The 25,541-nt window shown below is 38.5% G+C and overlaps 5 protein-coding genes and 2 long non-coding RNA genes across 9 annotated transcripts; 4 read left to right on the forward strand and 3 right to left on the reverse strand.

Moving 5' to 3' along the window:
• Window positions 1-135: 135 nt before the first annotated feature.
• LOC145736259 (uncharacterized) lies at window positions 136-3,088 on the reverse strand. Its single transcript, XM_081990583.1, has 9 exons — window positions 2,861-3,088; window positions 2,539-2,809; window positions 2,300-2,485; window positions 2,036-2,242; window positions 1,688-1,834; window positions 981-1,328; window positions 704-928; window positions 460-651; window positions 136-401 (listed from the first exon to the last, which is right to left on the reverse strand). The coding sequence occupies exons 1-9, from the start codon at window positions 2,930-2,932 to the stop codon at window positions 226-228; spliced, it is 1,824 nt and encodes a 607-aa protein (XP_081846709.1). The 5' UTR covers window positions 2,933-3,088; the 3' UTR covers window positions 136-225.
• Window positions 3,080-10,841, forward strand: LOC145736265 (uncharacterized). Its single transcript, XR_014179858.1, has 2 exons — window positions 3,080-3,216; window positions 10,673-10,841. It is a non-coding gene; the product is annotated as an uncharacterized LOC145736265 (long non-coding RNA).
• On the reverse strand, window positions 4,307-4,760 carry LOC145736268 (uncharacterized). The gene is made up of 2 exons (XR_014179861.1): window positions 4,415-4,760; window positions 4,307-4,360 (listed from the first exon to the last, which is right to left on the reverse strand). It is a non-coding gene; the product is annotated as an uncharacterized LOC145736268 (long non-coding RNA).
• On the reverse strand, window positions 5,114-8,223 carry LOC145736262 (uncharacterized). Of its 2 annotated transcripts, XM_081990590.1 has the most exons (5): window positions 8,094-8,214; window positions 7,923-8,037; window positions 7,744-7,869; window positions 5,663-5,968; window positions 5,114-5,561 (listed from the first exon to the last, which is right to left on the reverse strand). In XM_081990590.1, exons 1-5 carry the CDS (start codon window positions 8,106-8,108, stop codon window positions 5,158-5,160), a joined length of 966 nt encoding a protein of 321 aa, XP_081846716.1. In that variant the 5' UTR covers window positions 8,109-8,214; the 3' UTR covers window positions 5,114-5,157. The 2 variants fall into 2 exon arrangements, with proteins under 2 accessions (XP_081846716.1, XP_081846718.1); XM_081990592.1 differs by lacking the exon at window positions 7,744-7,869 and having other exon boundaries at window positions 8,094-8,223.
• On the forward strand, window positions 10,765-12,053 carry LOC145736263 (uncharacterized). Its single transcript, XM_081990593.1, has 4 exons — window positions 10,765-10,920; window positions 11,260-11,494; window positions 11,544-11,750; window positions 11,803-12,053. The coding sequence occupies exons 1-4, from the start codon at window positions 10,909-10,911 to the stop codon at window positions 11,976-11,978; spliced, it is 630 nt and encodes a 209-aa protein (XP_081846719.1). The 5' UTR covers window positions 10,765-10,908; the 3' UTR covers window positions 11,979-12,053.
• Window positions 12,054-13,079: 1,026 nt separating this feature from the next.
• Window positions 13,080-22,079, forward strand: LOC145736713 (uncharacterized). Its single transcript, XM_081991127.1, is given in 17 exon segments — window positions 13,080-13,298; window positions 13,355-13,512; window positions 14,192-14,339; window positions 14,390-14,653; window positions 14,655-14,911; window positions 15,296-15,578; window positions 15,634-15,759; window positions 15,813-16,021; window positions 18,486-18,711; window positions 18,817-18,974; window positions 19,026-19,170; window positions 20,167-20,418; window positions 20,491-20,702; window positions 20,822-21,161; window positions 21,220-21,345; window positions 21,511-21,616; window positions 21,737-22,079. Coding segments are annotated over 17 exon segments (3,273 nt in total). The 5' UTR covers window positions 13,080-13,190; the 3' UTR covers window positions 21,892-22,079.
• A 1,573-nt stretch (window positions 22,080-23,652) lies between these two features.
• Window positions 23,653-24,935, forward strand: LOC145736264 (uncharacterized). 2 transcript variants are annotated; one of them, XM_081990595.1, is made up of 5 exons: window positions 23,653-23,879; window positions 23,930-24,113; window positions 24,162-24,247; window positions 24,318-24,471; window positions 24,543-24,740. In XM_081990595.1, the coding sequence occupies exons 1-5, from the start codon at window positions 23,787-23,789 to the stop codon at window positions 24,548-24,550; spliced, it is 525 nt and encodes a 174-aa protein (XP_081846721.1). In that variant the 5' UTR covers window positions 23,653-23,786; the 3' UTR covers window positions 24,551-24,740. The 2 variants fall into 2 exon arrangements, with proteins under 2 accessions (XP_081846721.1, XP_081846720.1); XM_081990594.1 differs by lacking the exon at window positions 24,543-24,740 and adding an exon at window positions 24,755-24,935 and having other exon boundaries at window positions 23,659-23,879.
• The last annotated feature ends 606 nt before the right edge of the window (window positions 24,936-25,541 follow it).

The following is a 25,541-nucleotide window of genomic DNA, read 5'->3' on the forward strand; positions in this document are numbered from 1 at the left end:
CACGCGTCAAACACGCCATACTGTCACACCTCGTGTCTGTTCTCTGTCTTACTTAAGAAAGAGAGAGACGGACGTAGTCGAGTGTGACCGCTTGACAAATGACGATTTTACTACTATGAAGGCAAACAATATGGCTGCTGGAGGACACACTTTGTAGGAGTTTTAATACTTTTTAAACTAACTATACATTTAATACACATCAGTCTGGCAAAACTATATAACAATTCAATAAATTTCATCCGCTCCAGTGATATTTTCAACGTATTTTTCCTGTTGTCGAATTGTCCGATGCCTTTTTTTGTACAAAATATCAGCGGACCACATTACTATTGGTAGGACATGTAGGCAGTTCACCAATAGGACACAGTAGACGTAGCTACCAGTTTGTGTTCTTGTAATTCCTTTAAAGTAATTCATTTTTTTTTAATTAATAGAAAATTTTTGTACTTGATTGGTTACCAATTAAGTGACCGCCAATTAACGACATTAAACTGTTTGAAATAATTTGAATAGCCGAAGCGGAGGCTAGTCGTTCTTTAGGGACGTAACTTGGAATAATCAAGGTTTGAAAAAAGGCCCTGAGTCCTTTAAAGCAACCTAATATCACAGCAATAATCAGAATCGTCGGATAATTGGAGATGTACATCAATGCTACAAATAATTAATTAAAAATCAAGTTATTTACAAGAAAAAAAACTTTTACCAGTTCGAGCGGCTATAATAAAGCCCAACACAGAAACCACTAAAATTCGGGCTGGTTGCTGGACACAATCACCGACGAGAGGGGCCAGAAACCGAAACAAAATGTCCGCAATTCCCAAAACTGACAGAAAAGTAGCAATTTCGGCAATTGTTAGAGAATATTCGAATAGCAAAAACGGCAGCAATACTATGAAATTCATTTCGACTAGTATCACAATTGACAAACCTGAAAATTGCTCTTATATAGATGTTTCTAAACCACCCAGTATATTATATACCTATCATAATGTTCACGTAACGTAAATCCATAAAAATGTCCAGACCAAACATGTCGATGATTTGGTACAGGGTTCGTTTATACCAGGGCAGGTCCGTAATGTTTAAATCCTTGTGGAACTTGTCTTCAAAGTGAAACGTTTCGTCCAAACCGCCATTTTCAGTACTGTGATGGTGCTTGTTACTGTTGTCCGGTTTTTCTGCTTCGGTTGGACGTTTTTGGTTATCAGACTCGGTCTCGTCGAAAATATTGTAGCAACTTTCCAGATTGATGCTTTCCTCGCTTTTCCACCAGGTCGTTTTGGTCAGCACTTTGGCCGGTTGCATTGCCATCGAGCCTCTTCGAGGGCCTGTGGGTTTAGTTACATTTAACTAGTGTATTAATCGCTCATTAATATAAAAGTTGGTTAAAACATTTCAATTTCAACTGTAATGTGTATATTCCAAGAAAGTTTGAAAACACCGCAATGACAGTTAATTCTGCCAACTGTCATGGTGGATGTCAACTAAAGAATGTGTGTCTATTTCTCTCTGTTTTATACAAATAAAAAAGGATAGAAATATACTCGGATCCATGATTCAAAAGTCACGTGACCTGCATGTGCTGTTAAAATCATGGCGTCATGTGATTTTTAGATCATAACCCGTTTGGATTCGAAAAGTTGTTAATACATGGTCGAGGGAAAAATATACAAATTAGTGCACAAACCAGTTTCTAACGAGTACAAACTGCCGCCCAGAGTCGAATCCAGACCCATTATGGCCGCGTGCTCCTGTTCGTAACTTATGGAGATTATGGAATCTTTTCGGCGGAATCCTGGAAATCTCCGATTCGTGATGAATTCTCTCGGTGGATCTGCGGCACAATTCAGATGCAGGAGAGAGAAACCAGCATTAGAACTCAATGAGCTAGACAAGTGTCCTAGTGGTCACGTGACCACCTATCAAAAAAACTGAACATTCGTTTTGACAGACTTAAATTTGCCATCTTTGTCTAGCTCCTTGATTTTTAATGTTTTTTTCTTCCTTTCACCAATTTGACATTTAATGAACTTACAAATCATTTGATACTGTCTGGTGGACATTTCCGGCATAAACTCGTCCAAGGCTTCACTTTCCAAATCAGCCTCATTTTCCAGACTTTCCTCCCGTTTAACCATATCTGGACTTTTTCCAATCGATTCAGACTCAATTTTAACTTTTTTACAGTGTTTTTTGACTGGCTGAAGTAAAATGGCGCCTATGTAACCGTGGGCTATAATTCCTGCATATTAATTGTGATAATTACTAGAAACAATGGCTTAAAGGAATGGTAATATGCCTGCTAAGATCAGAATAACTCCGTCCGAATGGTAGTTTTGGATTAGCAGGTTGATGATTTGGGGCATTAAAATCGGCCCTAAAGCTGTCAGGGTCATGGACAGTCCGATTGCCTCGTCCTGGTTGCGCACAAAGTAGGACCTGATGGCCAAAGTGTAGGAGGACGTGTTGAGGCCCACACCAACACCTGTCGGTTAATTTGGTTAGCCGGAACCGGTAAAACTGCCTCACAAATTGTACCGGCAACCACGCCAAACGTAAGCATAAACCCCAAATAGTTGTGAATCCACGAACTCATACTGAGGCCGAAAAACACGAAAGTAACCCCAGTTAGGGCTACTTTACGGTATCCAAACCTGTTCAACAGCAGATTGTTCAGTAAATGGGTGAGATAGCCAAAGGATGCGTGCACGTTCAATGCGAACCACATTTCAGTGATTGTCATATCAATTTCCATCATTTTGTCTTTGAAGATCAGTACCACGTTCTGGATCAGTGGTACCATGAGAAACTGTGCAAGTTTACAGTGCTTATATGGACTTAAAACAGAACCCTCACTTACATTGTTTAGGACACTAGCAAACACGATAACCCAGCCGTAACCCCCGTCTGGAGGTTCCAATTTGGTTTCCATGACACTTCAAACCATGCCCTAAAAGTATATACAGGGTGTCCAGCTAAACTAGCACTTTCCACTTGTTCAATTCAATGTCATTTTAAGGGCTAAGTAGTAAAAAAACGTCACCGAGTCACACACACAAATACTTTAATCGCTTCAAGCCTTGACTGGTTCCAGTACCTACAATATAGTGAATAATTTAAAATTTTAGTTGTTGCTACGAAAGTGGAATTCATGCTGGATTACTACCGGGTGTCGTGCAAAACTAAAAACCAAGTCCGCTACCGACAAGATAACAGGTTAGTAGCTACTTCAACTTTGAATTAATATTAATTTATCCAATTAGGATTTCATCACTGATAATAATATTGTCTAATGGAAAGTGAAATAACACTGTAGAATAAATAAAAGATAAACAATCGCGGAAATGTTTGCACACATTAATTGTAGGGTTTTAATTATTGTTACGTAAGAAGCCATTTTGCACAGTAATCAGCCGTACAACTCGTGCGAATAAGGTACAAATTCCTTTAACGTCAATCGCGTTTTCGACTTAAGTCTAAAATTACAAACACCACTAATCACATTACTGTGATTATTCGGCCATATTGGAATTTCTGACAAGCCTCACTAGTATAGACGGCGTTGGTTGTGTTGACAAGCAACACCGGAAATCATAAGTGTTGCATTCATAAATTTGATTTTTTATTATTTTCTTTAACACCACTGAGCATTTTTAGTGTTCTATCACGTCGGGACAATTAAAGAAAAAGCTTTTTACTAAAAAACAACTGTGCTAGCTAATATCACAGTTGAAGGAATAAATAACTATGAATGCAACACTTTGCTTGACAACTGTCACGTTTGTTGTAGTTGTCAAATTTCATGATTTTTTAGCAACAAAAAGTTCTGGACACCTGGAGGCGAACTCCGTAACGATGTAGGAAATAGAAAACGCATAGAAATAGACAAGAAAGAAAATTTCTTTCTATTAACTGTTGGTACTCTCTAAGCTATTTTCTATCATATTCGGCTGACACCGTCAACAAAAAACGGGAAGCTATCGGTCCTAAAAACATTGACTAATTTCTAGTAATAAAAAATAGGGCTTTTACTTGTCTCCTCCTATTCAGGGTTAATGACAAGTATCAATGACAATAATTTGGATAATTCTACGTTTTTTGCTTTCTTTCTCAGTAATTAATCATATATTTCAAAGATTGCATTCTAAAATAGTCCGTTTTGTTCCCATTATTGTTGTATTTATTGTAGTTCTGTCTTCAGTTTCTTATTTTCTTGTTAGACCATTAATATTTCTCAGTTCCTTGTAAACATGCTACCAATTGTTATGCATTTTGTGAAGGAAGTAGGATGGGACTTTAGGATGTGTTGATGGAACTCATATAGCCATAACACAACCATTCCATCATGAACAGCTTACACCTTAAAAACAACAACTAATAGATGCATTAACACTTTTACTAAAAACTCAAAAACAATGAAAGGGGGGTGCAAACACAATCAATTGGTCCTCAACCCAACCTTATTGACACAATGTTGACACTGACGGGATAAAGGTTAAAAAACAAAACAATTCAATTTTAGAAGACGACGGAAAAGAAAGATTAACAAATACAAAATTTCATAGCCCCAAGAGAGATAAAATCATAGCAAGACCTCATTTGGTCTTTCTATTTTGCACAACCCGAATAGCTACGTTGAGTGCCGATCTTCGCCAATCGAAACGTAGAGAGTACCATATATTACGATAGAGAAGGGTTTTCTATGATAGCAAAGAAATTTCCTTGCTATTCGTTAGAGAGTTCGCCTTCTGGTATATCCGTTGTTTCATCAAAACAATATTAATTACTTAAAAAAATTTTTAAATCTCGTTAGGAAACCCATGCACACGTTGAAAAGCTAATAATTTTCACAAGGTGATTGTCAAAAAAAAGGTAATTAGCGCGTTTATTAATTAACTTTTAGCTGTTTTAATAATGTATAGTAAATCAATCGGATTATCTGTAGTTCTCGGAGGATTTACGGTGGATTAAAATACCTAAACAGTAAATTTTAATTGAAGTAGCGTCATAAAGCTTCTGTATATGGGCAATGGGAAATACACTTGAATTATTGTAAAACATTTATTTATTTCACCTATAAACTGATGAGGTAACTATAAAAAAGGCACACTGGTTCAAGCCGATACAAAAATAATTTATTTCAAGTGACTTTTCAAATTATTTCCATTTGCCGCCAAGACCGACTCCACCCAAACCAACTTTGCCCACTCCTAAACTTCCGAGTCCGATTCCATTCAGACCTACTCCGTTTACTCCAACCACGCCGCTGCTCACTCCCACACTGCCCAGACTGCCTAATCCAACTCCTCCTAAGCTGCCTAATCCAACTGATCCAACTCCTAGACTGCCAGCTCCAAGTCCTACACCGGAACCGAGACCAACACCACCAAGTCCAACTCCTCCAAGGCCTAAACCGGATACTCCGACACGTCCGAGAGAAACGCCGATGGTTCCTACATTGACTGGAGTGGGAATGGCCACCGGGGATGGTACTGGTACATCGACGGCTACAGGGGATGGTATTGCAACTCCAACAGCTCGGGGACGGTCAATTGGCACAGCTATTCGTTTACACGCAGTTAGTTTAAAACTACATTGTGACGGTCACGTGACTGTCAATGAGTTTGACAAGCGGATGTCACGTGACTCTAGTGGTACTTACCAACTGGTCTGGGCACACCAACGGGCCTGGGTACGTCGATGAGCACGGGACGTGGCACTGCCACGGGATGGGGGACGGGTACGTCAATGGGTACAGGTCGGTGTACCGCCACTGGACGTGGCACTGAAACTGGTACTCCAACTGGACGGGGCACGTCAACTGGAACTCCAACCGGTACGGAAATTGGTACGGCTCGATTAATCACTGAAGTGGATGATGAAGCGGTGCGTACGCCACTGGCTACTCCCACACCTCCCAATGTACCAACTCCTCCCACCAAACCAGTGGTGCCGACCAGGCCAGTTCCTGTTAATTTTAAATTATTAATAATTGATATGACTGATACATATTGTAATGTGATTAGTATAGGCAACCAACCGCACACAAACGTGTACGGTTGGTTGCATTAACAGCCCGTCAGTGTCGTCAAACGACACCACTGTATGTAGACATTTTTGGTAGTTTTTAGCAGTTTCTAGATGCTTCAATTCAATTTCTAGAACGTCTTAGAAGCTTTTGGAGCATTTGAGAAGTTTTTGGAAACTTCTAACAATTTCTAAATGGTTTCAGAAGCTTTTGGATGTTTTAAAAAGTTTCCAGAATGTCTAGAAGCTTTTGGAAGTTTTCAGAACGTTGTAAAAACATATGGACGTTTCTAGAACGTCTTGGAAGCTTTTTGAACATTCCAAAGGCTTTTGGAAGTTTAAAGTAGTTTCTGAAACGTCGTAGAGGCAATTAGAAGGTTTTAAAAGCTTTTTGAAGTTTCCAGAACGTCTTAGAACATTTTGGTAGCGTTTAGCCATTTCTAGAATGTTTTGGAAGTTTTAAGAAGTTTCTAGAACGTCTCGGAACATTCCAGAAGCTTTTTAAAGTGTAAAGTGGTTTCTGAAACGTCGTAGAAGCAATTGAAAAGTTCTAGAAAGTCTTAGAAGCTTTTTAAATATTCAAGAAAGATTTGAAATTTTTTAGCAGTTTCTAGAATGTTTTAAAAGCTTTTGGAAGTTTTTAACAATTTCTAGATTCTTCAATTCAATTTCTAGAACGTCTTAGAAGCTTTTGGAGAGTTTGAGAAGTTTTTGGAAAGTTTCAACAATTTTTAAGTTGTTTTAGAAGCTTTTGGAAGTTTTAGCAGTTTTCAGAACGTTGTAAAAACTTATAGAAGTTTCTAGAACGTCTTAGAAGCTTTATGAAACATTCCAGAAGCTTTTGAAAGTTTTTGACAACTTCTAGATGCTTCAATTCAATTTCTAGAACGTCTTAGAAGCTTTTGGAGAGTTTGAGAAGTTTTTGGAAGCTTCTAACAATTTTTAAGTTGTTTCAGAAGCTTTTGAATGTTTTAGCAGTTTTCAGAACGTTGTAAAAACATATGGACGTTTCTAGAACGTCTTAGAAGCTTTATGAAACATTCCAGAAGCTTTCGAAAGTTTTTGACAACTTCTAGATGCTTCAATTCAATTTCTAGAACGTCTTAGAAGCTTTTGGAGAGTTTGAGAGGTTTTTGGAAGCTTCTAACAATTTTTAAGTTGTTTCAGAAGCTTTTGAATGTTTTAGCAATTTTCAGAACGTTGTAAAAACATATGGACGTTTCTAGAACGTCTTAGAAGCTTTATGAAACATTCCAGAAGCTTTTGGAAGTTTTTAACAATTTCTAGATTGTTCAATTCAATTTATACACGTCTTAGAAGCTTTTGGAGCATTTGAGAAGTTTTTAACAATTTCTAAATTGTTTCAGAAACTTTTGGAAGTTTAAAAAAGTTTCTAGAATGTCTAAAGTAGTTTCTGGAACGTCGTAGAGGCCACTAGAAGGTTTTAAAAGCTTTTTGAAGTTTCTAGAACGTCTTAAAACATTTTTGAAGCATTTAACAATTTGTAGAAGTTTCTAGGAAGTCTTTGAAACATTCCAGAAGCTTTTGAATGTTTAAAGTAGTTTCTGAAACATCGTAGAAGCAATTGAAAATTTCTAGAAAGTCTTAGAAATTTTTTAGCAGTTTCTAGAATGTTTTAGAAGTTTTAAAAAGTTTCTAGAACATGGTAGAAGTAATTGGAAGGTTATAATTATTAATAGAATTTGTAAAAGTTACCTAAAGAACCAATTCCGACTAAACCACTGGTGGTGCCTATCAGACCAGTTCCTAAGGAACCAAGTCCAGTTCCAGCAAGACCAAGTCCACCAATACCACCTTTAATCAGACCAACATTTCCAATTCCTTTAAAAATCAATTAATAAAATAATTGTAAAACTAGTTTTCCTTTAACTTACCACTAAGACCGAGACCAAGACCGGCATCCCCTAGAAGAAGACTTCTTTTGCCCTGTTTGCTTACCACTGCGTCTTTGGCGGCAATGCACGCCACCAAGGCAAGAATTAAAGAGCTCTAAAATTGAAGAAATTGAAGACCTTCAATCTAATACAATTTCGAAGAAAACTTACTTGGAATGCCCTCATTCTGTCAGGTGTTTGCTTAACGAATGTACCCCGATTGTACTATTAATTGATATTTATACGGAATCAAGGTGGTGCCCCAAGCCCCCTTCCCTACTACACCTCCATTCATGGTTGCTTAATTAAATAGGCTGGGAACAAGTCATTTTGGCTTATGCAACCTGTTTTTTTTTTAAGAAACGAAAATCTTCTTGACAATTGGTGGCGGTTTGACGGTTGAAATGTCCAAATAGCCCACCCCACCGCTTCAGATTAATAACAAATAATTAAGTCAATGAAATCGAGTTTTTCTCGCATTTCCATAAAGCTGTAAACAGCACAAGAGAGAGAAAGAGAAAAAAAGAGTCGTGTAGGTTACCAAATGGTACTGGGTTCTTATATATCCATTTACAGGTCACGTTATAAAACATAAAAATACCCTCGACTAGATCCTGTTACCTATTTGATAAATCCTTGAAATCGCTATAAACTGGCCGTTGTTGGAAAATTATACCGTTGAATTTTCTGGCTTTTGTTCGGCGTACCGCAAGTACCGCCTCGGTACCGAAGAAAGAAAACCGGTCACCAATTTCCGCAAAAAAATCAAAGAATTCCGTTATAATTACGTCCGGTTAAGGTCGTTTTATGACGTCGCACATATAAGACAATGAAACTAAAGTCAAGTTCTGATAAGAATTTGAGTGGTGAAACCAAATTTGGGTAAAGGGACGATTGGTCACGAGATACCATCAGGCTGGTCTGGTAAAAAACACGTGACCTTCACGTGATCAGCAAGCTTCGTACCATCTTATTGGATATTTCCATTACACCCTGTATCTGCATCGGGGATGTAAAATTTCCGGAACATAAAATTTATGGAAATTTTTCCAGAAAATTATTGGAAAATCTGAAAATTCAAAAACAATTAGTTTTTTACATCAACTTGAAAGTATTTAGGCGTGTTGAGGTTAATTTTGAAAATAAAATCTAAAACGTTCCTGAGATATCGAGCAAAAATTGCAAAAAACGAAGAGTCAAATTTGACGCCCTCTAGCGGCTAAACGGGGCAACTTAGTCGTGCTCGCTCAACGTCACGTGATAGCCCCATTCATTAGCTTTCTTTTGTTATACGGTGTGTTTATACAGGGTGTTTAAATAAGCGAGTTATGGACGATTTTCTGGAAAAATTCACGGAATTTTAATCTAAATTAGGGATTTTTTAGGCCTACTATACTAACGGCGACCATTTTGGATTTTTTTCAATCAAAGTGATTTGAACCTGGGGAACACAAATCTGACGTCCATTTTGCTCTAACTGGCACCGTTTCGGAGATGATCTTGAAATTATGTCAATTTTGACACTTTAGTGCGTCGCACCCTTGCAAAATGACATTTTGACAAATGACACTTTACGTAATTTTTGTACTATTAACTTGAAGGTATTTAAGCAGTTGAGGTTAATTTTGAAAAAAAAAAAATTCTGAAAAAATCGGAAGGTACCAGCCCTTGAAAATTCTTGACAATTCTAGTTTTTAATTTTTTAAGGTCAAACGGTGCATGGTACCAAAAAAGTGTATAGAAGGTAAAAGTTGCATCCTATCAAAGTGCATTTTATGGTAAAAACTTCAGACCTCTAACCTGAATCGTTCCTGAGATATTGATCAAAAACTGCAAAGAACGAAGAGTCAAATTTGACGCCCTCTAGAGACTAAACGGGGCAACTTAGCTGTGCTCGCTCAACGTCACGTGATAGCCCCGTTCATTAGCTTTCTTTACTTATACGGCGGTTTTATACAGGGTGTTTCAAATAAGCGAGTTATGGAGATTTTCTGGAAAAGTGCACCAAAATTTCACTCAAATTGGGAATTTCTGCTTTCGAGGAGGGTGGTCAAAGTAGGCTGACAACAATTGAATATCGATACAAACATTTTAGATTAAGTAGGCCTAGAATTTGACGCAGATTCCAAAAATCGAATAAAAAATTATGTTTGGTTTGTTGCCCAACATGTGTGGGTCAGACTGTGATAGTACAGGTGAAAAAAGGCACATTCTAAACCACACTTAACCTAGCTAAAGTACGACGGTGCAAATGGCGCTTAGATGTCTTAAATTATCTCATTAGAATGCATGATACGTTTGACAATAACAATGACAAGTTTGACAGTTGTTTTCCCTGTCAAGAAAAGTTTTCATTCAAGCATAAAGTAATTTTCCGGTAAATTTCCAAAAAAAATAGAAAATCTCTGATCTCTGATCTGCCTGCGTTTCGATTGAACAAACAAAAATCGTTTTATACGTCGATGGTTCTTTCAAAAAACATCTTTTAGCCGACTGAATGTGTTTTGTTTATTAAAACAGTACTAATTTTCTTAATTACAAAGTAAAACGCATATTAATCGAGCCGGAAAGAAAAAGAATGGCACATAATCCGTATCAACCTGTTCCAATCGTCCAAAGCCAACACCCTGACAAGTTATCCGCGTCACTTTGCATACATTTACCTAATCGGTCTATTTAATATGAAAATTTAAATAAAAATTTAAAAAATATGAATTTTCCTGTGATTGTGATGTAATGTAACCCTTTAGGAAGGGTTGGAAGAGGACCAAAGGGGCATCGTCAAATTGGGCTAAAATACCATGCAATCTGGGCAGTGAAGGTATCAAAGAACAAAGACGTGGAAACCGCGAAATGAACGGGAAAAATCTCTTTCTTGGTCGTCGAGCTTTGGTCAAGGTGGGGGGCTGCTGGTTATAATAGATAACCTAACCCATGTTGGTATAGTTGCACCCTTGAGTGTCTACAGTAACTAATAATAAACGAAATGAAAACTTGGGTACGTATTTTTGTGTTTTTTTTTTAAGTAACCAATATACAGGTGTGGTATAGGAAAACCGTGTAACTGACAGAGAAACGTAGATAATTGCATGCGTGGGACAAAGACAGTAAACGAAAAAAATATCAAGTAGGCCATATTTTCAGCGCGCTGTTGCCACTCAAATACCGTCGACAAAATAACTTGGCGTTTGGCAACAGCGCGCTGAAAATATGGCCTACTTGATATTTTTTTCGTTTACTGTCTTTGTTCCACGCATGCAATTATCTACGTTTCTCTGTCAGTTACACGGTTTTCCTATACCACACCTGTATGTTTTCTTAAATGTCAATTTGACAGATTTGTGTGTGTCTAATCATCGGCGTGGCCTTGGCCGCTGAAAAAGACAAGAAAGAGGAACCAAAACCAGTGGCGAAAGCCAGTAAAAAAGTGGACAAACGCGGATTGACCGGTTTGGGCATTGCCGGTCATGGCATTCTGGGCGGTGGATTAGGTCTGGGCGGTTTAGGCTTGGGCGGCCTCGGCCTGGGTAGTTTAGGAAGCGGTTTGGCTGTTGGTTCAGCTGGAGTTGCTGGTAAATTATTTACTCCCTTTGAACTGCTCCATGTAACCTTAAAACTTAGGACCGGCGGTGGAATTGAGCTCCCACGCCCACACTCACACCACCATCACCAGAAATTTGGGGGTACCAGTGGCGCATCCCGTTGCTGTCCCAATTGACCGACCGGTTGGAGTTCCAGTTCCTGTTGACGTTCCCGTAGGCGTGGACACGCCCATTGGCGTCCCAGTGTCCAGACCAGTGGCCGTTCCCGTCGACCATCCGATTGGCGGTAAGTTAATTCAATGTTCACCGATTTGGTACCAAATTTTTGCCTTTTACAGTCCCAGTTGACCGACCCATCGCTATTGACCTACCACATCCCGTTGGGGTACCAATTGACAGACCTGTACCAGTGGGTGTGCCCGTACCTCACCCAGTGGGCGTTGCCAGACCTGTTCCTGTAGGAATACCCGCTCCTGTTCCAGTTTTGTCAAAAATATGGTTGTCACATCACTAATTTTGTAACGTTTCCGTAAAGGGAGTTTCGGCACTTTTTGTACTTTCAATAAATCTGTGGTGTTTTTAATTAAAATACGTCATTTTATTCTACAGTGCAAGTAACTATAGATTTTCACAGATCAAGACAGTTAGTAAAATTAAAATTAATTTGTTTGTTGATAATATTTAATTGTACGCTATAGGCAACCCTTTATACACTTTAGTGTATGTAGGGTTGCTTGTCTGGCTTTCCTACGTGCATAGAGCTGGGCCGCATCAATCGCATAAATAGGGCTGGGTCGTTGCTTACTATGAATTGTTTTTAACGTGCCAGAAGCCTTTAGCAGCCATTTTGTATTGCCAGAGGCCTCTGAAACCTTCTTAAGCTTACTATGAATTGTTTTTAACGTGCCAGAGGCCTCTGGCAGCCATTTTGTATTGCCAGAGGCCTCTGAAACCTTCTTAAGCTTACTATGAATTGTTTTTAACGTGCCAGAAGCCTCTAGCAGCCATTTTGTATTGCCAGAGGCCTCTGAAACCTTCTTAAGCTTACTATGAATTGTTTTTAACGTGCCAGAGGGCTCTGGCAGCTATTTTGAATTGCCAGAGGCATCTGAAACTTTCTTAAGCTTACTATGAATTGTTTTTAACGTGCTAGAAGCCTCTAGCAGCCATTTTGTATTGCCAGAGATCAATAAATCTGTGGTGTTTTTAATTAAAATACGTCATTTTATTCTACAGTGCAAGTAACTATAGATTTTCACAGATCAAGACAGTTAGTAAAATTAAAATTAATCTGTTTGTTGCTAATATTTAATTGTACGCTATAGGCAACCCTTTATACACTTTGGTGTATGTAGGGTTGCTTGTCTGGCTTTCCTACGTGCATAGAGCTGGGCCGCATCAATCGCATAAATAGGGCTGGGCCGTTTTTACTTTACATAAACTATTTATTACCTACACATTTACATGGATCTAGTAACCTTCACAAAGCACCTATTATTACAAACGAAAATTCCTACTAAATTACCGCTGTACAAACTTAATGATAGACAATAAGCAGCATCATTAATTCGATTTGATGAACGTGCAGTGGGGGGGTAACTTGCAAGTTCCGAGACTCATCAAGCATTTCCTTAACGACATTACCAATTTTCCGCATTAATAATGCATTCGCCAGCGATTGACATTAACCTTTCCTGTTACTAAACAGCCTTGAAGTGTATACAAAATGCCGCATCCGAAGAATATTGCTTGGGCAGGTGGCGCCCTCGCTTTTGGTGGAGTTTTGTTCAAAGTTTGGCTGTTTGACGTTTTGGTCCGATTTGGCGTTAAAGACGTAATCATCAAGTGTAGTCAATTGTTTATTATCTCTGTTGTCTCTATTTTTTTTAGCAAACAGCGTTGAGATACCGTAACGAGGTGAGAGGTATCTATTTAAAGATACCGTTTCCGCTAAACTTCAAAATTTACTTTTTCAACGTCACCAATCCGGAGGAGATTCAAAATGGCGCCAAACCTATATTGAACGAAGTGGGTCCGTACTGGTACGAGTAAGTATTGAGTAATTTGAGACACCCTGTATATTAATGGACTGTCTACGAAAAAAGCAGACACATGATAAGAAGAGAGAACAATGCAACAGTCAATGCTACAGACAAAGATAACCAAAACGGACGTGACGTCATTCAGCAGTTAGTCAAGTGACCACTTTATCAAAGGGCATCCGTTTTGGTACATACGTCACTTCATTTTTTTTTTAAGTAAATATTTTACTTTATCACAAAAAAAAAAATCAAAATTTTACCGGTAAATTACCAGAAAATGACTGGTAAATTACAAATACTGTGTTTTTGACAGTTCAAATTTTGACACCGCTTTTCTCCATGACTGTACCAAATTTTGTAGTGTTTTTCCAGCTTATCGGATAGGAAATTTAATGAGGATTCCAAAAATGTGCTTAAATCAGCAGCTTTCTCACTCCAAGTGGGTTTTAGACGCGATTTTGTATCTGACTGTCTCTACAAACTGTGGTTCTGTCAGTTCAAATTTTGACACCGCTTTTCTCCCTGAATGTACCAAATTTTGTAGTGTTTTTCCAGCTTAGCAGATAGGAAATTTAATGAGGATTTCAAAAATGTGCTTAAATCAGCAGTTTTCTCACTCCAAGTGGGTTTTAGACGCGATTTTGTATCTGACTGTCTCTATCATGCATAATTTTCTGATATACAGCGAGTACAAGGAAAGAGTTGACGTCATAGACAACGACACCGAGGACAGCCTGACTTACACCCCCTACGATTTGTTTAAATTCAACCCTAACAAGTCCACGCCCCTTTCTGACAACGATTACGTCACAATAATCCACCCGGTGATTGTGGTAAGTTAATTGGTGCAAAAAGCTGCTCTTTGTGACCAATCGCAAACTAGGGAATGGTGAACCTTCTCCTGAGAGACTCCCCCATGTTACTGAAGGTGGTGAGCAAGGCGATTCCGTTCATTTTCAACGATCCAAAAACGATTTTCCTCACTGGCAGAGTGAAAGACATACTTTTCGATGGGGTGGTGCTGAATTGTACCAGCAAAGAGTTTGCGTCCACCGCCGTGTGCGGACAAATGAAGGGACAAGTCCCCGGACTGAAACCCACTCCAGGACAACCGAATTTGCTGTTGTTCTCGTTGTTAGGGCCTGTATGAGGGGGTTATCTGGGTTTGGGTGGGTTTAACTGTAGTTTTCCAGAGAAACGCTACAAGAACCGGTAGTCTAAAGGTTTTAAGAGGTATAAAGCATTTTCAAGACTTGGGACGCCTTTTGGAGGTTAACGGTAGAAAATCGATTGGGATTTGGGCTGGTGATCAGTGTAATCGATACGATGGAACGGACAGTTGGATTTTTCCACCCCTAATTCAGCCTGAAAGCGGATTGAAGTCGTTTAGCACTGATTTATGCAGGTTTGTCACTTGTCCAGAAAATCGTCCATAACTCGCTTATTTGAAACACCCTGTATAAAACCACCGTTAAACAAAAGAAAGCTAATGAATGGGACTATCACGTGACTTTAAGCGGGCACGGCTAAGTTGCCCCGTTTAGCCCCTAGAGGGCGTCAAAATTGACTCTAGGTTTTTGCAGTTTTTGCTTAATATCTCAGGAACGTTTTGGGTTACAGGGCTGAAGTTTTTACCACAAATGCACCTTTTGTGGGATGCAACTTTTACCTTCTATACACTTTTTTGGTACCATGCACCGTTTGACCTTGAAAAATCAAAAACTAGAATTGTCAAGAATTTTCAACTTTCGACCAAACCAAAACTTTATTTCTACAACCGACGGTGCAGGAACATCAAAATGAAGCTGGTGAACGAGACTGTGGTGAAGAAAATCCCGGTCGGAGTGTTTGAAACCAACCTGGGGGATCAAAGTAGTGACCCGGAGGAAAAGTGCTACTGTCCCAACGCTTCCTGTCTGAAAAAGGGAGTTTTCGACCTTACTAAGTGTATGGGAGTGCCTTTGTACGCCACTTTACCCCACTTCCTGGACACTGACCCAAACTACTTGAAACTAGTGGACGGTTTAAAACCCGACCACGAAAAGCATCGAATTGTAGTCTTTTTTGAGACGGTTTGTATATTTATAATATACAGGGTGGCTCATTCTATATAAGGAACTTTTAAAGATGACTGGAACACCACTGAAAGCAGCCAAACGAATGCAATTCAACTTGGAGCTGCAACAAACCAACAAGTTAGAACTGTTCTCCAAATTACCTGCAGCATTATTCCCAATTTTTTGGCTTGAAGAAGTGATTTTCTCGCATCATCCTCTCGGAAACCTTTTAATTCTAACCCTTTTCAGGGCATGGAGTTGGAGGGGTATTTCCTGAAAAAAATCCAAACAGTTTTCATGCTCCTACTCTTTGCCGACGTCACGATTTACGTCACTATTGCCACTGGATTAAGTGTATGCGGGGCTGGATTTTATCAGTACTGGAAAAACACTAAATCCCTTTCCATTACACCGTTGACTAAAAATAACAACGGTTTAAGTGAACCTAAACTTAACTAGTGTGAAATAAACTGTAAGTCTTACATTAGTGTAAATTATAAATTTCACTAAAACGTCATTAGAAAGAGGAAAAAATGCTACAAAATGAGCCGAAACTGGCCTCTCTAGCTCTTAATTTTACCGAGATATTCATGTTTAAAAGTAGTAAAAAAAGACCCTTTTTTGAAAAGCAAGTTTTTTTTGTACTTATTGTACCTAATTTAAGGTATTTTGGTATAAATATGCCCTTTGCTGTGCATGGGAACCCTCCTAGAGCAAAATAAAAATTAGCCAAAATTGCAATTTTTGCAAAAATTTTTTTTTTTTGCAAAACACCCACTGCTTTAACCCTAAATTACTCCCTTATTTGACAAGTTACGTCAAAATGTCATAGAAAACAAAAGATAGAGCAGATTACAAGCTTTCCAAAAATATGCCCACATGAGTTGATTGGTGATACTGCTTGGACGCTAGAGGGCGTTAAAATTCTTTCACCATAAAATCGCATATTTTTCGACACACGTTGTTTTGACCCTAAATTACTCCCTTATTTGACAAGTTACGTCAAAATGTCATAGAAAACAAAAGATAGAGCAGATTTCAAGCTTTCCAAAAATATGCCCCCATGAGTTGATTGGTGACACTGTTTGGACGCTAGAGGGCGTTAAAATTCTTTCACCATAAAATCACATATTTTTCGACACACGTTGTTTTGACCCTAAATTACTCCCTTATTTGACAAGTTACGTCAAAATGTCATAGTAAACAAAAGATAGAGCAGAATTCAAGCTTTCTAAAAATATCCCCACATGAGTTGATTGGTGACACTGTTTGGACGCTAGAGGGCGTTAAAATTCTTTCACCATAAAATCACATATTTTTCGACACACGTTGTTTTGACCCTAAATTACTCCCTTATTTGACAAGTTACGTCAAAATGTCATAGAAAACAAAAGATAGAGCAGGTTTCAAGCTTTCCAAAAATATCCCCACATGAGTTGAGAGGTGACACTGTTTGGACGCTAGAGGGCGTTAAAATTCTTTCACCATAAAATCACATATTTTTCGACACACGTTGTTTTGACCCTAAATTACTCCCTTATTTCACAAGTTACGTCAAAATGTCATAGAAAACAAAAAATAGAGCAGATTTCAAGCTTTCCAAAAATATGCCCCCATGAGTTGATTGGTGACACTGTTTGGACGCTAGAGGGCGTTAAAATTCTTTCACCATAAAATCACATCTTTCGAGACACACTTTGCTTTGACCATAAATGACTCCCTTATTTGACAAGTTACGTCAAAATGCCATAGAAAACAAAAGATAGAGCAGATTTCAAGCTTTCCAAAAATATGCCCACATGAATTGATTGATTACACCGTTTGGCCACTAGAGGACGTCAATGTTCCTTCACCATAAAATCACATATTTTGAAACACCCACTGCTTTAACCCTAAATTACTCCCTTATTTGACAAGTTACGTCAAAATGCCATAGAAAACAAAAGATAGAGCAGATTTCAAGCTTTCAAAAAATATCCCCACATGAGTTGAGTGGTGACACTGTTTGGACGCTGGAGGGCGTTAAAATTCTTTCACCATAAAATCACATATTTTTCGACACACGTTGTTTTGACCCTAAATTACTCCCTTATTTGACAAGTTACGTCAAAATGTCATAGAAAACAAAAGATAGAGCAGATTTCAAGCTTTCCAAAAATATGCCAACTTGAGTTGATTGATAACACCGTTTCGCCGCTAGAGGGCGTTAAAGTTCTTTCACCATAAAATCACATCTTTCGAGACACACAACGTAAAGTTAGGTTGGTTACTCACGCGCATCTAACCGAATCAATGAAATGGCACACAACTAGACGGGACACGCCGTGTTTTAGTTAATATGACAATTTCTTTGTTGCTACAGTTTTTTGTGTTAACTCTAACAATTTAGCAATAAAAACCACTACTAGACAGATTAAGGCCAAGAGAGTGTTTCAATTATGTATTACACCCAATTTTAACTGTCTTTTTCAATTTTTTTGAAGACAAACCGTAAATGACTTGGTAGCACCATCTATTAGGCTTAATTTGCATTATCGTTGGCTTAATAAACGTTTTGTGTGTATCTTTAACAACTGAACGTTACATTATTAATGATTAGCTGAACTTTGCAACTTTTTGCTAGTAAATTGCCTCTAATAGTGCTGGTTAGTGAAAAGTTGGTTTGTGGAAGGGATGCTACACGTGTACAGCAATCAGGATCACAAAATTGGTTTGGAAAAAGCAGCTTCCAGCCTTTGTTGACCCTGTAAAGCAAACTGGAATTGAAACTTTTTTTAAACTACGCCACTGGTAAAAATTATCGACAATAATGGACAAACATTTTCTCTCCCCTCTCCTCCTCCATCTTCCACAGGTTCAACAAGTAAACTTGGAGGACTCAGTCCAGTTCCATGTCTCCTAGTGGACACTAAACTGAATGCCTACGAAGGGGTTTTATTGGAAAAAAGTGTTATTTGCCCTGTTTCCCCGTTTGAAACTAGTGCACAGAGTGGTTAAAGTGTCAAATATTTTGGTGAAAAATCGGAAAAATCACACCAAAATGCGTTTCCCAGCCAAATTGGTCATAGTCTCGGCTTGTGCCTTTGTTTTTATCATTTTAGTGGGATTTATTATGTTTCCAAAAATGATAAAAGGAAAAATTAAAGGGGTAAGTAGGTAACATGAGTTAATAACAGGAATTTGCAATTCTTGATGCGAAACTCGTTGCATTGTCATTTACATTAAATTACACAGGATGTTGTTTCAAAAACAGATGGTGAATTTAAAACCCGGCCAGGACATCAGGGAAATGTTCCTCAAAGTGCCCTTTCCGCTCTCCTTTAAAGTGTTTGTTTTCTCCATCCAGAATCCCGAAGAAGTCCTGCTTGGAGGCGTGCCACTCTTACAGGAACTAGGACCGTTTTGTTACCAGTAAGTTTTTGACCAATCACCAACCAGAAAGTAATCACACACACACCAAAGGGAATGGAAAACGAAAATTGACGTGGTGGACATTGAAGGTGATGATACGATCAGCTACAACGCGGTGGACACGTTTCTACCAGTTTTGGAGCGGGGATGCGCTAGTTTTGACACCGAAGTGACCGTACCGCATCCAATGATTCTGGTATGCTCTAAGACAAAGATGGAAAGTGCTCACGTGACCAATAACTGTCACTACACCTTACAAGCAATATTTTCCTATAAAATAACTTGCATGTACCCAATGGGGTCGCCTACCAAACCAATTTTTAATGCTTAAAAAGCGTCAGTGAAAACCCTACTTATTTGGTACACCCTATATCTGTGACGTTTGTAAAGTCCACGTGCCCTATCTCTCTTTCGTTTATAGTAAGTTGAGTGAGACGGAATGCGTGAGTGTAACTGAAAATGTAGGCAATGTTGCCAGGTCTACCGTTTTTGAAGTTCTTCCACCACCACTACCACTGAATTTGCAAATTTTAACACAGTTTTCGAAACAAGATGATTTTTTGAGATTTAACAGTTATTCTGACAATTGTCACGTGACCGTCTATCTAAATAGTGTTCTGAAATCACGTGACAACTGTCACTAACGTCAAAACTGTCAAACCACGCTCTAAAGCTGCAAAAATCAGGATTTAAAAAGGTTTCTTTGTAGTATTTGATATAAAACGTGTTTCTAAGATTTATGACAGTTATTTTGACAAATGTCACGTGACCGTCCAGCTAAAAAGTGTTCTACAATCACGTGACAAATGTCACTAACGTCAAAACTGTCAAACTGTGCTAAAAAATTGCAAAAATTAGGGTTTAAAAACGTTTTCTTGCAGTATTTGATATAAGACGTATTTCTAAGATTTATGACAGTTATGATTTTTTGACAAAGGTCACGTGACTGTCTAGCTAAATTATCTTTTAAAACCACGTGATATCTGTCACTAATATCAAAAATGAGAGAACATATTTGAAACCTTCAATTCCACTGTGGCCATTCTAGCAGCTAAAATCTTTGACTTTTTGGTTGTCACCAAATGTCATTGCTGTGTTTCTGTCAAATTTAATTGTTAAAAAGCATCTAGCATGCTAAGAAAATTGTGAGGTTCAAAATGGCGTCCTACAGAGACTTTTCTTTGACATCCAGGGAATGGTAAACACTGTGGCGCGTCAAAAACCGGGCGCTCTCAGTCTAGTGGGGAAGGCTATCAACTCTATTTGGTCCAATCCCAGTTCATTATTCGTTACTGTCAAGGCCAGTGATCTGTTATTTGACGGTTTAGTGATCCATTGCGGTGTTCAGGACTTTGCTGGCAAGGCTATCTGCACCCAGCTTAAAGGTGAAGAGGCCTTAGTTCATATCAACGATGACGACCTTGCATTTTCATTGATGGGGCCCGTAAGTCATACTTTGATCAACTGTCAAGTCACATTTAACGCTGAAGTGACAAACAAACCATTTTGTGCGTAGAAAAATGCTACTCCAGGAAAAAGAATTCGAGCCTATAGAGGCACTAGGGATTTCCATCACGTGGGCAAAATTGTCACTTACGACGGGAAACTGCGTTTGGAGGTTTGGAACGACTCTAAGTGTGACGCCATTGAGGGTACCGATGGTACTATTTTTCCTCCAATGCTTAAGAAGGAAGCTGGTTTAGCCACTTTCTCACCGGATATATGCAGGTGATGTCTGTTTTTGAATGTCAAAAGTCACTCTAAACGCTGTTTCCGGGAACTGTCAAAATTTCATGGATAGAGTGGATTTCAAAAAAAATTTAAACGTCAAACTTTTCCAATCAAAGGTCGCTAGTGGCAAAGTACAAGAACCACGAAAAGTACGATGGGATTCCCGTTAAACACTTTTCTGCCGATTTGGGTGATCCGTCCAGGAACCGGGACGAAAAGTGTTTCTGCACCACACCGGACACTTGCTTGAGAAAAGGTAACCCCTCTCCGACAATACTTTGTGCAACTATCACCATCGAACTTAATGCAGGTCTTATGGACCTGTTCAAGTGCGCTGGGGTGCCCCTTTACGCCTCAGCACCCCATTTCTACGACTGTCACGTGAGTTACCTGAAAGGAGTGAGAGGACTGCACCCAGACGAGCAGAAGCACGCAATTAAAATCCTATTCGAATCGGTGAGTTTTCAGCTTGATTCTGTCTGAATTTTGTTTGGTTAATGTAAGAACCTTACAGTTAACAGGAAGTCCGGTTTATGCGAAAAAGAGACTGCAATTCAATATGCCCCTGGAACCGAACCAGAAAATCGACATGTTCAAGAATATTACCCCCACAGTGTTACCACTATTCTGGATTGAGGAGGTCAGTTAAGAGAGAGAGAATAATTAGGAAATCAATGCTTCTGACAAGAATAGAGATGAACTTTTATATCTGTCAAAATGTCAATAAGGTTGACTAGTTTAAACTCACTCCATCATTGTCCTGAGCATTGACATATTGCATTATAGTTAGTTCTCTCTCCTCCAGGGGGTTGAATTGAATAACACCTACACCAAACCACTAAAAAGCTTGTTTATGATGAAGAAAATCGTGGGAGTTGTCAAGTATTTGATTTTGTTGGGATCGATTGCAGGTAGGTTGACTCACCCTATATTAATATGTACCAGGTCAGGCTGAAATATGAATGAACCGCATTTATTATTAATCCAAACAGTCGATATATACAGTGTGAGGCAATGAAATCTTTGTGCAGGTGTTACGGTGGGAGTTTATTTGTACTTCAAGTCGGGCGACACTGTCAACGTGCAGAAAGTGGAACCGCAACAAAATGGCGGAAAAAGTGCCATCAGTACCGTGTTTAATGGTGATAGTCACGTGAACCAGGAGTACATCCACGATAAGTACTGAAGGGCTGTAAAAATTGTGTATATTAAGTGTTAGCAGAAGGTGAAAATTTTAAATGGCGTGAAGAGAAAACCACGTTGCTGGAAAATCTAAAAATTCAAAAATAATTAGTTTTTTACATTTTTGTATGATTAACTTGACGGTGTTTAGTCAGTTGAGGTTAATTTTGGAAATAAAATATTTTCACTGGACATTTCTTGACAATTTTAATTTTTAATTTCTCAAGGTCAAACGGTGCATGGTACCAAAAAAGTGTATAGAAGGTAAAAGTTGCATTCCATCGCGGGTGCATTTGTGGTAAAAACTTTAGACCTTTAACCTGAAACGTTCCTGAGATATTGAGCAAAAAACGAGGGTCAAGTTTGACGCCCTCTAGCGGCTAAACGGGGCAACTTAGCCGAGCCCGCTCAACATCATGTGATAGCCCCGTTCATTAGCTTTCTTTTGTTATACCGTGGTTTTATACAGGATGTTTCAAATAAGTGAGTTATGGACGATTTTCTGGAAAAGTGCACGGAATTTTTATCTAAATTAGGGATTTTTTTGGGCCTACTATACTAACGGCGACCATTTTGGATTTTCCTTAATCAAAGTGATTTTTTTTAACTAATTTGAACCTGGGGAACACAAATTTGACCTCCATTTTGCTCTAACTGGCACTATTTCAGAGATGACCTTGAAATGATGTCAATTTTGATACTTTAGGGCGTGGCACCTTTGGAAAATGACATTTTGACAAATGACACTTTACGTCACTTTTGTACTATTAACCTGAAGGTATTTAAGCAGTTGAGGTTAATTTTAAAAATAAAAAATTTTCTGAAAAAAATCAGAAGGGATCCACCCTTGAAAATTCTTGACAATTCTAGTTTTTAATTTTTCAAGTTCAAACGGTGCATGGAACCAAAAAAGTGTATAGACGGTAAAAGTTGTATCCCATCGAGGTGCATTTGTGGTAAAAATTTTAGACCTCTAACCTGAAACGTTCCTGAGATATTGAGCAAAAACTGCAAAAAACGAGAGTCAACTTTGACGTCTTCTAGCGGCTAAACGGGGCAACTTAGCCGTGCCCGCTCGACGTCACGTGATAGCCCCGTTTATTAGCTTTCTTTTGTTATACGTTGTGTTTATACAGGGTGTTTCAAATAAGCGATTATGGACGATTTTCTGGAAAAGTGCACCAAAATTTCGCTCAAATTGGGAATTTCTGCTTTCGACGAGGTTGGTCAAAGTAGGCTGTTAGAGCAAAAACAATTGAATATCGATACAAACATTTTACATCGAGAAGGCCTAGAATTAGACGTAGATTCCAAAAATCGAGTTTGGTTTGTTGCTCAAATGTGGGACACCCTGTATTCTCTTTTGACCACCCTGTATAGCGTTTTTACCTAAAACGTCGAATAACCGAGTTTGATTTTGACAGTTTTTACTGTGACAGTCCATAACTCTGTTATTTTGACAGTTACAGGGTGGTTCAATATACCAATTTGCAGCCCTTGAAAATTGTTTTCCCTATCAAGGAAAATTTTCATTTACGCATTAAGTGATTTTCCGGTAAATTTCCAAAAATGGATCTCTGGAGAAAACGACAAAAACAAAAATTTGTGACAGTCTGTCAAAAATGTCTCTCCATCTTTGTCTCTAGATTAGTGATTTATATAATGTCCTCTCTCTTCTGACCACTTTATTGTGGTATATTTATTAGAACCCGCGTTAAGCCGTATTTACACTGTAAAAAGTAAAAACTGGTTTGTGAAACACGTCTGTCTTTTGTTTAATTTCAATCAGCAAAACAATATTATTGTTTAATAAGCGGTTATACAGGCTGAATCATTATTATAGCAAACTGTGTGGGTTAATCCCAGACTTACGGTGTGAAAAAAAAAGAGAAATCAAACATGAATAAGGTTGGTCTACGAAACAACTTTTGTGCACAAAACTCGGCCAACCTTAACCGGTTGCGTAACGGTACCGTCGTGCTGGTACCGATGGTACGTCATTTCTTAACATTTCATACGTGCTTTGTGAGTGATTTTATTAGGGGAAAATGGCGGCCCCAGAAATCTCAAATTGTTGCGGTTTTCAATTGAAACACGGTACGGTCATCATAGGCGTACTGCAGAGTATTTTCGCCTTTATGAGTCTCATTCTAAGCGCCGCCTATGCCGTTCATCCCCATGAATTGATCGAGTTGAACGACGAGTCTGTCATACCAAAATTAGAAGGTTTCTACTGTTTTTCTGTTTTTGTATTTAATTTAATAATTTTTGTAGTTTTAAAGGCTTTGCTAATATTGTTTGCTGTAACTAGTGCCCTACAGTGCATTTTTTCCATTATGATTGTATTTGGGGCTGCTGCGGTAAGTTTCTAGCTGTCAAGCACCAAAAACAACGATCAACAAACCCTCCTGGATTTGTCATGATTTGCAGAACCAACCAGCTTTGTTCACCCCCTGGCTGCTGTTCAATCCGATTTGTCTTTTCGTCTACATTGTGGGCAGTTTGGTGGCCGTAATCCATCACACTGGCGAAAATAACGGAGGTTATATTGTTGGACATATTTTCAGCAGTGTTCTAGTTACCCGTAAGTCGTGAATCAATTACAAATTGTAGGTTATGCCACTTTAGGGTTGCGTCCCTTTAATTTGTTCCCAGATGAATAATAAAAGAGGAAAGCGCCAACAAAAAAGCTGCATTAAAGGGACGTGGCACTATTTATTATTAATCGATTGATTGGTAATAACCGTTTATAAGATTTAATTCGTCATGTGCCCTCCTTGGTAAACTCTATACAATTGAATTATCGATAAGATTGTGCATTTTGTTGCTAATGGGTGTTTCAGTGGCGTGCTTCTTGTTTGTTTCAGTGTTGATGTCCTACATGATTCTCACTGTATACAGCTACAGGCAGTACCTTAAACGTCTTAACTTTTAAAATTTTGTATAACCATGCCAATGTTATAGTTGTTACAGTAACCATATTGCCAGTAATTTCCATATTTTTAGTATACTGAGTAGTTTTCTTAATAAACTGTCATTTACCTACCAGCCCTTTCTTTTTATACATTAAATATAATAGGCAACCAACCGTACACGAACGTGTACGGTTGGTTGCCTTCTTCTGTGAAAATCTATAGTTACTAGCAGGGATGGACAATTTTCGGTAATTTTCCAGAAAAATTGGAAAATCTGAAAATTCAGAAACAATTAGTGTTTTTACATTTTTGTACTATTAACTTGAAGGTATTTAGTCGGTTGAGGTTAATTTTGAAAATAAAAAATTTTCACTTCAAATTTCTTGAAAATTCTAGTTTTTAATTTTTCAAGGTCAAACGGTGCATGGTACCAAAAAAGTGTATAGAAGGTAAAAGTTGCATCTCACCATGGGTGTCTTTGTGGTAAAAACTTCAGACCTCTAACCTGAAACGTTCCTGAGATATTGAGCAAAAACTGCAAAAAACGAGAATCAACTTTGACGCCTTCTAGAGGCTAAACGGGGCAACTTAGCCGTGCCCACTCAACGTCACGTCATAGCTCCATTCATTAGCTTTGTTATACGGTGGTTTTATACAGGGTGTTTCAAACAAGCGAGTTATGGACGATTTTCTGGAACAGTGCACGGAATTTTAATCTAACTTAGGGATTTTTTGGGCT

This window comes from Ips typographus, linkage group LG12 (assembly GCF_016097725.1).
Source record: "Ips typographus isolate SLU linkage group LG12, UJ_Ityp_2.0, whole genome shotgun sequence".
NCBI classification, from domain to species: Eukaryota; Metazoa; Arthropoda; class Insecta; order Coleoptera; family Curculionidae; genus Ips; species Ips typographus.